Genomic DNA, 16,599 nt, shown 5'->3' with positions numbered 1-16,599 from the left:
CTAAGAAAACAAGTTAGATGGGTTGAAACCAGGTTGGAAATTTCAACTTGACTTAACCCTTGAATTGCGTTCGGATTAGTTGGTGGGTTGGGTCGATTATTGCCAACTCTAGGTGTATAGATTAGATAAAATTAGCATTAATTAGGTTCAAGAGGTCTAATAAGTTCAATTTAGAGGTGATCAAATAGCGGATGGGCCGCGGCTAAAAAAATTGTCTATTAGTCGGGCCGGGTCATTTTCAAGGCCAAAATGTTGTGCCCAAAATCCGCTTTTCAGGCCTAAAACGGGCTTTTTGTGCCAAAATTAGAATTGGCCAAAATTTAGACTAAAAAGTCATATTTAAGTTGCCCAAAACCCGTCGCAAACCAAAAAAATTAGGGTTGGGCCGGACTCAATTTCGAGCCTTAAAAATTTGTACAAGCTCGGACACGTTTCATTACCGGATTCGCTTTGACAAGGTATGATTCAATTTAAGGGGTTGTTTGGCAATCGACTATTGGCTGTTGGTTTTTTCCTGATTTAGTTGGCTTGTTTGACTGGCTAGAAGCATTGGTTGTATGTATTGGCTTTTTAAGCAAACTGTTTGTAAAAGTGTTTGGTAAAATTAGTTGTGGTTGTTGGTTGTTTATTAGAAAGTTTGTGGGCCAACAAACCAATCCAAAAAGCTGCTACAGATAACTTTTTCATTTTGACTTAAAAACCAACTTTTCAGCCAACCAAAAAGTCAATAAACACACTTTTTTTACTTTGTTTACGAAATATGGCCTAAGGGCCTGTTCTCCCCAGCTTATTTTCAGTTCAGTTCAGTTCAGCTCTTGACAATACTTTTACTCTCACATATCACTATTCATTTCAGTTCGGTTCAATTCAGTTCAGTTCAATTCAGCTGTTTTATGCCGAAGAGAACATGCCCTAAATATGTGAAGTTGATAAAAGTCATTTTTCTCACAATTTTTTTTCTATAAAAATAAAGTCCAAGTTGAGGAATTTCCGTAGGTGTTGATTTAGAGTTGAAAGATAACGCGAGAGCGAGCTAGAGAGAGAGAAGAATGGCGGGTAGCATGTGTTTACAGTCTCGGTTGGTCTCCTCTTTCGTTGGAGGCGACCGTTTTATCCACCCTTCTCACCACCCTCTTCACCACCTCTTCCGCTGTTTCCCAGGTACTTGAAAGTTGCATGTGTATGTCTTTTACTTGTATTCTTTTTTCAAACTTGAAAAACCTATCGATAAATTCTTAATTTTCGAGGTTAAGTTTGATTGTTTGCTTTGTAACGAATTTCCTCTGTCTCATATGTTTGATTTTGACTTCATTTGTGTTCTGTTGAACTTTCGAGAGCGAGATAGATTTGTTGAACTTTCTAGTATTATTCTGAATTTATTTTTGTTAGGTATAGTGTTAACATATGATTGCTAAATTAGATTCAACTACTGATGATGATTGGAGATAACTCATTAGTGTTGAATAATGCATAGCTAGAGAGTCCTATCAATGTTCAAAAGAGTATATCTGAGGGACAAGATCGTTAATTTCAGTGTGGAATTGGCGAATTGTGAAATTGACCATCCGATTTTTGTTTTGAGGAGTTTGACCTAGTTTGTAATTTGTATAGAGCAGCAATACATAATTTTTAGTTTATAGGTCCTTTGTTTTGCCTAAATTCACTACTGTAACCAGTTACTGCTGCAAATGTCATTTAAATTTTTGGTGATTATTTACAAAGCTGGATGCTGTGTCTGGTTGGAGTCAGACATTACTGTCGTTGATCACGAGTTTGTCTTATTAAAACTTATCCTTGCAGGAAGAAACCATGTCTCTATGCAGTTGCCAAAAACTCTTTCTGGTTTGACTGATTTCTTATTCAATAAAAGGTGTGCCTTCTACTCTCTCCCTGTTGCTCCGTTCTTGTCTCTCACTCCATTTCCCACGATTATGCATGATTTTGTTTTTCTATTGCTACTTAACATCTATAGTTGCAGAAATCTTGATCAAGTGTCGATGAGCAGGCGTAAACCTCTAAGGCCTGGTAAGGTGTCCCCTCCTCGACCTGTTCCAGCTCACATACAGAGACCTCCTTATGTGAAATCTCGGAGACCTCCGGAAGTAGCAAGTGGAGCTGAGGTACATGATGAGAGGGGAATAGAGTGTATGAGAGCTTCTGGGAGATTGGCAGCTCTTGTTCTCGAATATGCTGGAACTTTAGTCAAGGTAATACTCCAATGCTCTTGGTCTTTGACTTTCCTGTCTTATTATTTTTCTTTTCGCCTTTTCAGTGTTATTCTGATTGCGGTGAGATTTTGTGGGAGGACTTGATTTTTTATGATTGACGGATAATTTTAGGCCTATTAAAGATGGTCATCAATTTGGTTATTGCTCACATGTTTTGGCAATAATGGACGTGTCCAACTGTTAGACTCCTAACTAAGATTCACGCTCTGGTGACTGGTGAGGCTGGATGGTTAAAAGCAAAAGAGAGCATACAAAATGAGGCGTTTAAAATAATTAAGTATGATATGTTATTTTCACACCAAGGCACTAGTAATTGTGCCTTTGAGTAATGCATGTACCCCTCCCCCCCCCCCCCCCAAAAAAAAAGCAGAAAATAATACAAGAAAGATCATAGGGCTTCCATGCTGTTGGATAACTGGATTATACTTTTAATCTCAAGAGATCTTGTGTCCAGTGTAGGTGCATGTTGCTTACAGCATTTGCTTTCCATGAATTTCGTTATCATCGTAGGTCAATCTGTTTTGGAGATGATTTCTCCTCCATACATAGTACTTATTGTTCTTATCCACAGCCAGGCGTGAAAACTGATGAAATTGATGAAGCAGTTCATCAAATGATTATTGACAATGGAGGGTATCCTTCCCCGCTTGGTTATGGTGGGTTTCCTAAAAGTGTCTGCACATCAGTGAATGAATGCATTTGCCACGGGATACCAGATTCAAGGTCACTTGAGGTTAGTTTTGTTGAAATGCTATAACTTTTGTACAATCTGTTCCTGTTATCAAATAATGACTAATATTACCATTTTTCAGGATGGTGACATTATTAACATTGATGTTACGGTGTACCTAAATGTAAGCAATGAAGTACTTTCTTTCATTCTTTTAGCTGGTAATATCTCATAACATATGTTGTTATACAGTATTAAAGCCAACATTCATGAAACTACTCAATGGTTTCCGGTTCACTGTTTAAGTGACTTTTTTGTCACTGCCGCTCTTACCCCGCCTTTCCGAAATTTGTATCTCATGTCTAGGCTACCTGTTTTGTTTCATCCATTGATATTGGCTACTTTCACTTATATGTTCTACAGAAATTCTTGTATGAGACGGATGTTCAATAATTTATTCTATGATGAGGTAACTTTTTGCCTTAAATGGGTCACTTATGTAAAAGTTCTTCTTTTAAGGTAACTATTTGTCCTAAATGGATCATTTTTATTTATATAGAAGTAACCCATATGAGGTTGAAAATTACCCTTTGTTTTTAAGTGACCCTTCTTGACTTGAATAGTGACCCATTTTGACTTGTAAAGTGAACGGTTTGACAATACATCCATTGTAAACAATACTAATTGTATATTTTATTAACGTGGGTTACTACATTGCACATTGTATACTCTACAGTCATTTAGGTTATATAAGAACATCAACCAAGTCATAATTGATACTACCAAGTAGTACTTGGTCTAGTGGTTTGGTTTGTATCTCACAACCTTAAGGTTGTCCGATCAAACCCCACTAGAGGCACTTTGGGGTGGGGATTTCCCCTTACCATTCCCCCCTTACTCCCAGCTTGCCTTGCCTGCAAACCCGAGCCGGGTTGACCTGTGCAAGGTTCCGGTCCGGTTAGGACGCCTTCTTCTTACCTTAAAAAAAAGTCATAATTGATTCTATAGAGTCTTTTGATTTTATAGGTTAGTGTAATTGTCTGTTGTGAGCATACCCTTATAGACATAATTGGTTTGGGTTATGGGATCGTCTAATCACCTTACACTATATGGTTTGAGTGCAATAGACTAAATTTGTACATGCTGTTGGATCCCGTTTCCCAGCCTGTGTTCTTTAGCCCCAGAAAATATCTTTAGGCGAATGCTAATGAATATAAGGAAGACACATTTCTTGCATTGATAATGTTTTTATGCCTTGTCTCTATAAGTTCCCCCCCCCCCTCTCATAACATTGATTCAATTTCTCACTCTTTGTTTGAGCAGGGCTATCATGGTGATACCTCTGCGACCTTCTTCTGTGGGGAGGTTGATGATGAAGCCAAAAAATTGGTTCAGGTAACATTCAAAACATCATATTCTTTATCCTATGCGTTGCTCTATTTCTCATTCTTATGAAGGTGGTCTGTGGACAATGTTTTGACAAACTTTGAGAGTCATTGTTGATATAAAGGGTAGATAAATGCTTCTGCTTATGTTGGAAGTTTAGTGCACTATTGTTGCTAACGCCTTATCTTTCATAAGACTATGTTGTTTGCTATTGTCTTGCTTACGCTGATGATTTAAATCTTAAGGTATCCATATAAAAGGGCAGATGCAATTAACTTACGAGAGTTTTGTAGCACTTTGAAAGGAAAGAAAAACAAACTATTTTGATTATTATTTTGAAGTTCTTTGCAATACTCGATTATTCACATATTCTTTTATTCTAGGAACATATTTCACAAACTTCTGCATCCTTTTTCCAGTTTAATTATTATTTTTGAGTGATAACAACCTTCTTAGATCTACTACTGCAACAACAGGAAATTTCTAATGATCTTTGATTCTATTGAAGTAGCTCTGAATCACCAAATGAACAGCTTGAGAGGTGGACCCTGAACTTAATTGGATAAAGATGAATGGACTTTCTAGAGTAGCCAAGGAGGTTTTAAGAAAATCAACGGGAAAGTACTGTGCACAAGGATACAATCTTACAGCCTGGTGACATGAGGACTTAACAGCAGCAGCTAAGATGAAAAGACAAGGGAATGTAACTTGGGTCAGGAATATGTAGGGATGAAGTAAATATCTTGGAATACAAGGACTGTGAAGTTAAGGCAAAAGATGTTGCTCTCTAGTCCAAGTAAGAGGTATATAAGGATGCATGTGAAAAGCTACACTCAGGGGATGGTAAAAAGATATTTATAAGATAGCTAGGAGACAAGATCAGTCGTTTTGTGAAAGTCAAGTGGGATTGACAGGAGACTTCCGCTTTTGAATTGGAAGTCAATGAGGGTTAAGTGCAGAAAATTGAAAAATTAGAGATCGAGAAAACATTGGAGAGAATGAAACTAAGGAAATTAGTAGGGTCGTGCTGTATTCCTAGTGAGGTGTAGATATGTTTGGGAAGTTTGGTATTGATTGGTTGACAAACTTACACAACAAGATTTGGTGGACAAAGTATTGGAGAATAAACCTTTGATCCCTATTTATAAACACAAAAGAGATGCACAAGATTTTTGGAATTATGTGGGGGGGGGGGGGGGTGGAATTATGAGTCATGCTATGAAAATGTGAGAGAAAGTGAAAGAACATAGGTTGAGAAACTACACAAGTATTTCACAAAGCGAATTTGTGTTTATTGCAGGGCGATCTATCGTAGAAGCCATCTATCTTATGAGACAAACAATAAATTCTTCTAGGGGAGCGCTCTGTTTTTTTTCAGTTAGAGGAGATGTGCTTTGGTTGACCGTGACAAAGAAGGCTAAAAGGGTATACCGGGTAGGTGCATACACTGTATTGACCTAGTTTCGGATATGTAGTGAGAAGGTGGAAACAAATATTAGGACATGCTGATGAGTAACACAGGATTTCTCTATCACGATTAGATACACCAAGATCTGCATTAAATCCTTTCCTTTTCACAAAACTTTTGAATGACTTAGTCTAGCTGATTATTATTTTGAACTTGTTTGCGATACTCGATTATTGTTGCTCCAATATTTCTCAGATCTTCTCGTAAAATTCCACAAGCAAGAATACCTATTGATTTGTGTGCTATCTTATCTTCTCATCGTAGCCTGGCTTGGAAACAATGATATCATTTTGCCTTCTGGTGGGCTTGCGGGAGTACTTTGTATTCATTATTTCAGGTGGGTCTTTTAGTGGTGGTAGAGGAGGACCGATATCATTGCTCAATTCATGAAAATTCTTAATAGCTTCAATAGTTAGGGCACTATGATGAGTATTTAAATTTTGGGTTTTTCTACATAGTGCCCATGTGTTTTTCGAAATTCTACGTTGTATCCAGTCTTTTTGAACTCTCCACATTGTACCCCTAAACTTTCCAAACGTCACACAAAATACCCTTACTAATAGAAAATCCTACTCCAAACCTCACTTAGTTTTCAATTTATCAGATCATATTTCAAACCTCAGTCAACTAACAAGGCTAAAACATCCTACTTTATCCCCACAAGGTAAGAAAGTCACAAAATCTATTGTTTGATATCGTGTATAAGGGTATTGTGGGTAACGTTAAGAAATCTTAGGGGTACAATGTGGAAATTTTAAAAACATCGCGTACAACATAGAAATTTGTAAAACACAAGGGTACTATGTAGAAAAACCCTTAAATTTTTGAAGCACCGGGAACGTTATTTCATGGAATATTGAAGCTATGGGTTCAGAATCTTTTCTGTGCTGCATCACCGATTCACCGGTTCAAAGTTGAGATTATGGGTCCATTTTCTTTTGAAGCCTGAAGCATATGGTTTCTCTTGAGAATATTACCTGTATGTGGATGTCTAAGAGAAAGAAACCTAATAAGTTTTTTCTACAAACTTTTGATCTGCGTCAGTTTTCATCTAGTCACATTGAAAGGAAATATATTTTTACTCGTACCAGGTAACTAAAGAATGCATGGACAAGGCAATTTCAATATGTGGCCCAGGAGTGGAGTACAAGAAGATTGGCAAAACAATCCAGTAAGATATGGAATCTGTTTCATGTCATATTTGCCATGTTTCGTCATGTATCTAATATTATTATGCTTGCTTTTGCTTCTGGCAACCATGCCACAGATCTTCTGTATATTATCTTTTGATACATATATACAATTGTGTACCTCGGTTTCTTAATATTGCACCTTTCATTGTAGTGACCATGCAGATAAATTTGGATATGGTGTTGTACGTCAGTTTGTTGGCCACGGTGTTGGTCGTGTTTTTCATGCTGAGCCCGTTATTCAGCACTGCAGTAATCATCTTAAACTTTTCCTACGCTTTCTGTGTTGTTCTGCTTCTATGAGCATATTACTCTTTACAGTGATGAAATAACATCTCCCTCAACATATAGGGAACTCATTGCCAAAAAAATAAATTATAAAAGTGAACTTGGTCTCTGTAATAACAACGGAACAAGGTAATATGTCTTTCTTTTTTCCTGCAGGGAACAATGAAGGAGGGCGCATGATATTAAATCAAACTTTTACTATTGGTACTTTTTCATTGCTCGTACTCTTTGTCATGTCTTTACAATAGTTTACATTCCAAAAATATCCTCTCATAAATGGTATATAGAGGTGGCCAGTGGTCCAGATTAGGCCAGGCTTAGGACTGAAGCTTAGCAGTTAAGCTAGTGTGCTTGTCATGGGCCAAGTCTCCTAAAATCGGCACCACAAACTGGCCTCTTTTAAGACGACCCGGTTGCTTACCAATCTAAGCAATTCTATCCTTTACTGGCTCACCCTGATTGCTTAATTGGTCCAAGTCTGGAGACCCTGGACCCCAACTCTGCAGCCCGGCTTGGCTATGGGCACAACTCGTTTGATAACCAATCTAAGCAATTCTATCCTGGACTCGCTCACCTAATTGCTTAATTGGTTCAAGTCTGCGCCCCAAGTATGCAGCCTGGCTCGGGCTATGAAACGGGCTTAGTCCAGGTGGGCACTGGCCACCTCATACTATATGTTGAACATGATATTGAGTCTCTTTTCAAATGTTTTCAACTTCTAAACCCATAATAAGTCATCCCAGATTAGAATAATTTGTGTTTATATATGCATTAATGCATTAAACGTTATATTGCAGAACCGATGATTACACTAGGAAGTTATGATCCCATTATGTGGGACGATAACTGGACAGTGGTCACAGAAGATGGAAGCCTCTCTGCACAGTTTGAGCACACCATTTTGATAACCCGAGACGGAGCAGACATTTTGACCCAATGTTAATATTGGGGGAGTTTTTGTGTGTTTGTAATGATTATGCCTGCATTCCTTCTTAATGATTATATTAAATTATTATTTTCAGGAGATTCTTACTTCTAATTCCTACTATGATCTGTGATCACCCACTGCAAGCATTAAACATAGCGCTGACTTTACATTGAGAGATTAATCTTGCATTGAAATAGAGTAGACAAAATAAGATTTAATAGCTTCATGAGTTCCATTACCATTTTTATACTTTTTGAGCATAGCTATGTTTCAAGTTTTCTATAGTTATGAATATGTTTTACGGTTAAATTAAGTACGAAGGAAATTATTGTGAACCTAGTGTCCATCATAAATGGATAAGAAATGTATAGATTTTAATATAATTTACATTTTTATTTTCGGAAAAAGAGTTTAAGAAATGATGTCCGTGTAAAATTTATTGTCCTTGTCTGTAATTTATAGTGTTTGATTTGATATGTAATGTTGTTCGACATATAGAATGATACCCTTTTTGTCTTATAATATAGTTTTTGTTCCTATTTTAGGAGTTAAATTTTAAAATTTTTGACCACATATTTTCATCAATGTATATAAAAAAACATAATCATGTAGGGTCTTGTTGGATTCGCCTCAATGTTAATTCATAATATCAACTTTTTATATTTTTTACTAATACAAAATAGAAGATATTGTAGGTCAAAGTTACGTCTTGGAGATTGTGCAAAAGAAACTGGAATTATATTTTGGGACAGAGGGAGTACTTTATATTAATGGATTTCTATCTGTTGTAATGTAATTTACACTTCCTCCGTTTTATATTACATGCAACACTTTGAGAATTGAATGCTATCAATAATTGATTGTTTGAGCAAGTTAATTGAAAAAAAAGGAAAATTAAACCAAGAATAAAAACATAAATTGTCGTAATAGAAAACAAAAGGAGGGAAAAAAGAAAAAAAAATGAGATGCAACTCGTCTGATTTGTCGACTCCTCACGCAACTATCATCGTGTCTTCACTTCTCATACCTACTTTATGACTCTTCACTTTCCTTTCTCCGAGAACCTTCATATATTCTCCTTCTTTCTTTACACAGTAGACTCTCCCTCCTCTCCATTTCATCTCTCTCAGTAGTTTTCGTTCGAAGATGTTGCTAATAAGTGTTTTAAGAAGAACGTCAAAAACCGCGATTTCTCATTCTCGAACTTGCTTTCTGTCTTCTCAATCTCCTCATCACCAAACTTACACTTTCTCTCTCCTCTCTAGTCGCTTTCATTCTATGTCAGACGTTTCCAACAAGGTATTTTATCGTCATTTTCATTATTTGTTATCGTTTTAGCTACCTATATACTAAACATATAGATTTCAAAGAATTGTTGAAATCTTTAGAAAAATGGCGTCGGAATGAACTTGTACCATCTAGAACTCAATGCACAGGAACAGTAAGTTTACATGGGGACCAGAAGAGGCATCCTTTTTTTGATTTTAAGAAATCTCCGAAATAACACTAAGGCGTGTACCCCGGTTCACTAATTTTGAGGATTTTCGAAAATATGTTTGATTTATCGCAAAATAGGACAGTATAGCACATTCGACCGCAAGTGCCCCCAATAGTGGAACCGAAAACCTTCCAAAGGTTATGTTTTTCCTTTTTAAGAATGGTTTAAAATAATCATTAAAATTGCCTCAGAATCGTGAATTGGGGGTCACTGAAAATAGAGATTTTAAAGATTTGTTGAAAATCTTTAGAAAAATGGCGTCGGAATGAACTTCTACCGTATAGAAATAAACGCTTAATAAGCTTGAGTCTACTTGGAGACTAGAAGTGGTGTCCTTAATATGATTTTAAGAAATCTCTAACATAACACTGAGGCGTGTTCCACGGTTCACTAACTCGGAGGATTTTTATAAATATGATTGATTTCTCAGAAAATGACACTATAAAACACATTTGATCCAAAGGGCCCCAAATAGTGAAGGCCAGAGTCTTCCAAAGGTTTTTCGTGTTCCCTTTTAAGGATTCATTTTCGAATTAGTCGTTATTTTTATTTAATTGGTAATGTGATTTTAATTTACTTGGAATGTTTCAAAAACAAAAAAATTTTTACTTAGAGCCTGTTCTCACCAGCTTATTTTCAGTTCAGTTCAGTTCAGTCCAGCTTAGCTCCATTCTTTTATAACCATTATGTTAAAATATTATTATTGTGTTGGTCTAATTTATTTTACTAATTCTTCTTCTTCTTCTTCTTAGGGCCTATTTTCCAGCTTATTTTCAATTCAGTTCAGTTAAGCTCCAATCATTTAGTTCAGTTCAGTTCGGTTCGACTCCATTCTTTTATAACCATTTTGTTAAATATTATTATTATGTCAGTATATTTTATTTTACTAATTACTCTTATTATTATTATTATTATTATTATTATTATTATTATTATTATTATTATTATATTTATTATTATTATTATTATTATTATTATTATTTATTTTTATATCATTACTATTAAGTATTATTATTGTTGTTGTTGTTGTTGTTTCTATATATTATTGTTGTTTATTATAGCTTTACTCATTATTTACTATTATTTTTAGGAGGAACATGGTTTAGGTCAAAGCACAAATAAACCCACGTTTTTAGTCCATAAACCAATCAAATCGCGTCAAGACGGTTTATGATGTAATTTTCGCGGTCCAACCCAATCATTATTTTTATTACTAAAATATATTATTAAATCTAATTATTAAAATAGTAATATTAATTTGTTACTTCTTAGATATTATTGTTATTATATATCATCATCAAGTATTTATATATTAATACAGATAATATAAAATAATAATTATTAATTATCATTATTATCATTAATTATTATTATTATTATTAATATATGATTATTAATATTATATATTTATAACTATCATTTAAAAATATTCAAGATACTATTATTATTATTACTTATCATTATAATTATTATTTAATATTCATATTATTATCATTTAAATATTATTTATATATTTATTACATTCAATTTAATTTAATTCAATTCAATTCAATTCAATTCAATTCAATTCAATTCAGTTAAGTTCAGTTCAGTTCAGCTCCAATCAATTCAGTTCAGTTCAGCTCCAATCAGTTCAGTTCAGTTGTTTTATGCCGAAGAGAACAAGCCCTTATTATTATTGTTATTATTATTATTATTTATTTTTATATTATTATTATTATTATTATTATTATTATTATTATTATTATAATTTTTTATTATTATTTTCATTATTATAATTATTAATTATTTTTATATTATTATTATTAAGTAATAATATTATTATTATTTCTATATATTATTTTGTTTATTATAACTTTACTCATTATTATTACTATTATTATTAGGAGGAATATGGTTTATGTCAAAAGCACAAATAAACTCACGTTTTTTAGCCCATAAACCAATCAAATCGCGTCAAAACGGGTTATGAAGCAATTTTGCGCGGTCCGACCCAATCATTATTTTTATTACTAAATATTATTATATTATTCAATCTAATTATTAAATTAGTAATATTAATTTACTTCTTAGATGTTATTATTATTATATAATCATCATCAAGTATTAATATATTAATACAAATAATATAAAATAATTTTTATTAATTTTTATTTTCATTAATTATGATTATTATTAATAATAATTTATGATTATTAATATTATTTATTTATAACTATCATTTAAAAATATCCAAAAATACTATTATTCATTATTATTTATTCATTATTATTACTTATCATTATAATAATTATTTAATAATCATATTATTATTGTTTAAATATTAATTATATATTTATTACATTCAATCTAATTCAATTCAGTTTAATTCAATTCAATTCAGTTCAGTTCAACTCAGTTCATTTCAACTCAGTTCAGTTCAGCCCAGTTCAGTTCAGTTCAGTTCAACTGTTTTATGCCGAAGAGAATAGACCCTTAGGGCCTGTTCTCTTCGGCTTAAAATAGCTAAACTGAACTGAACTGAACTTATTGGAGCTGAACTGAACTGAACTTATTGGAGGCTTGGAGCTGAACTGAACTGAACTTATTGGAGCTGAACTGAACTGAACTGAACTGAATTGAATTGAATTATACTAAATTGAATTAAATTGAATGTAATAAATATATAAATAATATTTTAAACAATAATAATATGAATATTAAATAATAATTATAATGATAAGTAATAATAATGAATAATAATAATAATAGTATTTTGGATATTTTAAAATGATAGTTGTAAATAAATAATATTAATAATCATAAATTAATAATAATCATAATTAATGATAATAATGATAATTAATAATAATTATTTTATATTATTTGTATTAATATATTAATACGTGATGATGATATATAATAACAATAATATCTAAGAAGTAAATTAATATTACTATTTTAATAATTAGATTTAATAATATAAAAATATTTAGTAATAAAAATAATGATTGGGTTGGACCGCGAAAATTATATCATAAAACGTCTTGACGCAATTTGATTGGTTTATGGGCTAAAAAAAGGGTTTAATTTGTGCTTTGACCTAAAATATGTTCCTCCTAATAATAATAGTAATAATAATGAGTAAACTATAATAAACAAAATAATATATAGAAACAACAATAATAATAATACTAATTAATAGATATATGTATATATATTAAATAAAATATTATAATAATAATAATAATATATAATAATAATAATATAATAATAATAATAATAAAATAATAATAATAATAATAAAATAATAATAAGAGTAATTAGTAAAATAAATTATACCAACATAATAATAATATTTAACAAAATGGTTATAAAAGAATGGAGCTGAACTGAACTTATTGGAGCTGAACTGAACTGAACTGAACTTATTGGAGCTGAACTGAATTGAACTTATTGGAGCTGAACTGAACTGAAAATAAGCTGGGGAGAACAGACCCTTAGGATGACTAACGGGCTATTGAGACTATCCACATTGATTGCATTTTATGACTATGAATAATATTCTCGGTTGGAATCCTAATAACTATAATGTTAAGTTTTCCGTCTTATATGTCCATTTCCATAGCATATATGAATTCTAACCGTATCCAAACACAATAGAGTTCATTTCACAAGTTTCTTTGAATTCGTGAAAAATGTCTCAGAGTCGTGTATCCCAGTTTATGATCTATTGACATTTTTGGACGGAAAAACGTTAATTCATTAATCTTTTTCCCTAAAACTCCAGACTCTTTGAGACGACACATGGGTTCTTGGAATAACATATAGATTTTAGGGTTTAGGGTTTCACCTTCTAAAAGGATGTGCATTAAGAAGTTCGAAATTTAAAGTTCAATTTTTTTCTTAAAATGGGTGCTCTAAATCGAAATTCAGTTATAATAATTCCCATAACTTGATGCTGTTCGGAAATGAATTTTAAGCAATTTTTTTCCATAATGGTTGTATTTTCAAGCTCTATAAGGTCATGCATTCATAAATCCAAAATCTAAATATTCATTCTTTTCTAAAATGGGTGCCTAAATCGAAATTCCGTAATGATGACCCCAAAAATTGATGCTCGAAATTTTTTTTTTTTACCATTTTTTTTGTCTTGTACAAGGTCATGCATTTAGAAAATATATAGAGAGAGTTTCATTTTGCCGAAAATGAGAGCCTTAAATCGAAATCCTGCAATAATGACCACATAACTTGGTGATCTGCATCTTAATTTCTTATTGAAGATTACCTTTTTATGCTTTTATGTGGAATTATAGGACATAGTGAAAAAAAGTGTGAATATGGACGATGATGAGCCTGAGTGGAGCATGGGTTGGGGTAAATTTTTGCTAGCAATCCCTCGATGTAGGTTTAAGAAACTAATTTAACTTATTTTAATACCACTTTGATTTAGCTTTGGTACCAAAAGTTTGTGAGATGCTATTTTATAATCTCATTTTGAATTACCAATACTTTTTCCACAATCTTATAATAAATTAATAATTATGAGTGGATATCATATAGGCTCATAGCTAATAAAAACTCAGCAAGTATTTCCAAGTACTCAAGTAGGATGATATCATAACAACATCATCTCTTCTAATGTAATGATGTCATGAGATTTATTGAGAGAGCAATGTAATGATGTCATGAGATTTATGGGGAAGTGGAAAGATCCACAATCTTCTGCTCTCCAATTTTTTATAAAGTCCAGTAAGGCTGCAACATCATTTTCATTTTTCACTCTCTCTCTCCTCTATTATCAATCTCTATCTAAAATATAATGAGAGAGTTTCATCAGAACTCTAGCCTCTTCATCTCTCCGCCGCTGAGTTGCAACGTTCGCTTCAGATTTTATGGTCTCAGGTATTTCATTTATATATGCTGAATTTTTCTTCTTTCTTTCCATCAACTATTGCAAGAACAGTAACCTTTGTGTTGTTCTTCTTCAGTTAATTTATTGTCATATGTTTCAAAGATTGGCTAAATTAAATAGGACTAAGTTTCACTTCTACGTCTGTGATGTTCATGATATTGTTTGAGTCACTCAAAAATGTAAAAAATTGAAAGAAATTTACCTAAATCAAAATTTACTATGGTCTTAAGATATATGGATTTCAGAATTTGGAAAGAAGGGAAAAAAGGGTTTTTCATAATAATTCTCTGAAACAGAGGAACTAGTAGAGAGGGAGAAGAAGGGCATATGTTTTGTCTGGACTGAGTTCACATTCATGGCAGAGAGCAACTGCAAGAGGTGATACCACACGTAGCACCAGTCTTTCTCAATCTTACCCCTCTGTCAGGCCGGCCTTGGTCGAATCATGTTTCAAGTCTAGGTAAGTTGCTGTTTCACATATATGTATAGTAATATTTATTATATATGCTGATATATCATGTTTTATGATCCTGGTTTATTATAAATTTTAGTACTTAAAATAGGAGATTGCATGATTTAAGAGTTTATCTAATATTGTAGCATCTGAAGCAGTAGAAATTGAACATGTGATCAGCAGAGATTCCTTCTTGTATTAAAAGTTAAGTTTGATCATTTGTTTCTTTTAATCTCCTTGAGTTTCTCTTTGGGTGCCCTTGGAGCGTGGACTCTTTGAAAAGCGATAACAATAGGTTCTTGGGCTTAAATTCTATTCTGTTTTACTGATGCTCTAGGCATCAACAACATCATGAAGTTCAGTCATAGATTCTCTTGTATATGAGTATGACTTCTAGGTTAAGTTCTTTTCATGGCTGATATGATTACTCGCTCTTAGACGATGGTGCTTGGTAGTTTACCAGCTTCACCTCCTGTGAGGCCTCCTCGATCGCTTTCTGAACGTCCAAGTCGTAGGTAATTTGCAGCCTAAGCTGATTTCGAGGTTACTCATTATAACTACAATCTACATATATCCTGTTTTTGTTATTAAATTTATCCTTTAGATCTTAGTTATGTTTAGAGCAGGTGGGGAGAGGAAGAATAGGAAGTGGAGGGTGGTTTTGGAGTTTGTGAATTGTGGAAAATGGTGTGGGTATACCTTGCACATTGTAAATGAGTAAAATAATAATGGGAGAGAAAGGGGAAAATAGTTTTTGAGGAAAATTTTGGGTGGGAACGGTATAGGTGGGTTATTGGTTTTTTCTTTGGTTGGGTTAGAATTCTTGGTGTTCTGTACATAAAGAGAAAATGTCATGTTTTTCTTTGGGAAGAAGAGAGGGTATAGCCTTGCAAATGTAATACACAGTGGGTTATTGCAAACGTAATATGGAGTATTGCTTTGGGCATTGGAGGTTGTTAAAATTCTTGTCAAAGTGAATGAAATATTCACTCTTGATTATTCTTTCCACATATTCTAGTTGATTACATGTATAAAAATTAACTGTTACTTTTTTAAAGGAAGAATCATAGGAGAATGTACTAATGTCAGCTTGTATTACTTCTAGTATCAGTCTATATATAAATGAATTTTAAATGAGTAAAATAATAATGGGAGAGAAAGGGGAAAATAGTTTCTGAGGAAAATTTTGGGTGGGAACGGTATAGGTGGGTTATTGGTTTTTTCTTTGGTTGGGTTAGAATTCTTGGTGTTCTGTACATAAAGAGAAAATGTCATGTGTTTTCTTTGGGAAGAAGAGAGGGTATAGCCTTGCAAATGTAATACACAGTGGGTTATTGCAAATGTAATATGGAGTATTGCTTTGGGCATTGGAGGTTGTTAAAATTCTTGTCAAAGTGAACGAAATATTCACTCTTGATTATTCTTTCCACATATTCTAGTTGATTACATGTATAAAAATTAACTGTTACTTTTTTAAAGGAAGAATCATAGGAGAATGTATTTTTGTCAGCTTGTATTACTTCTAGTATCAGTCTATATATAAATGAATTTTAGCCTAGATAGAAGGTATCACACTCTCGAAACAGTTGGATATG

General features: G+C 32.9%; 1 protein-coding gene and 1 long non-coding RNA gene across 3 annotated transcripts; both read left to right on the top strand.

Moving 5' to 3' along the window:
• The first annotated feature begins 978 nt into the window (after positions 1-978).
• Positions 979-8,256, top strand: LOC104883774 (methionine aminopeptidase 1D, chloroplastic/mitochondrial). Of its 2 annotated transcripts, none has more exons than XM_010668334.3 (10): positions 979-1,161; positions 1,801-1,870; positions 1,973-2,207; positions 2,800-2,961; positions 3,041-3,082; positions 4,222-4,293; positions 6,844-6,923; positions 7,097-7,194; positions 7,387-7,434; positions 8,028-8,256. In XM_010668334.3, exons 1-10 carry the CDS (start codon positions 1,050-1,052, stop codon positions 8,171-8,173), a joined length of 1,065 nt encoding a protein of 354 aa, XP_010666636.2. In that variant the 5' UTR covers positions 979-1,049; the 3' UTR covers positions 8,174-8,256. The 2 variants fall into 2 exon arrangements, with proteins under 2 accessions (XP_010666636.2, XP_010666637.2); XM_010668335.3 differs by having other exon boundaries at positions 980-1,161; positions 1,979-2,207.
• Positions 8,257-14,348: 6,092 nt separating this feature from the next.
• Positions 14,349-16,319, top strand: LOC104883776 (uncharacterized). The gene is made up of 2 exons (XR_008970008.1): positions 14,349-14,540; positions 14,847-16,319. It is a non-coding gene; the product is annotated as an uncharacterized LOC104883776 (long non-coding RNA).
• The last annotated feature ends 280 nt before the right edge of the window (positions 16,320-16,599 follow it).

Source organism: Beta vulgaris, chromosome 6 (assembly GCF_026745355.1).
Source record: "Beta vulgaris subsp. vulgaris cultivar EL10 chromosome 6, EL10.2, whole genome shotgun sequence".
Taxonomy (NCBI): domain Eukaryota; kingdom Viridiplantae; phylum Streptophyta; class Magnoliopsida; order Caryophyllales; family Amaranthaceae; genus Beta; species Beta vulgaris.
The sequence above is the reverse complement of the archived record's forward strand: the minus strand, read 5'-3'. Positions and strand labels throughout refer to the sequence as shown.

Coding starts and splice junctions, on each gene's coding strand:
- LOC104883774 (XM_010668334.3), top strand. CDS start 1,050: ATGGCGGGTAGCATGTGTTTACAGTCTCGGTTGGTCTCCTCTTTCGTT. Junction 6,924..7,096: donor AAGATTGGCAAAACAATCCA/GTAAGATATGGA, acceptor CTTTCATTGTAG/TGACCATGCAGATAAATTTG. Junction 7,195..7,386: donor GCCCGTTATTCAGCACTGCA/GTAATCATCTTA, acceptor TTTTTCCTGCAG/GGAACAATGAAGGAGGGCGC.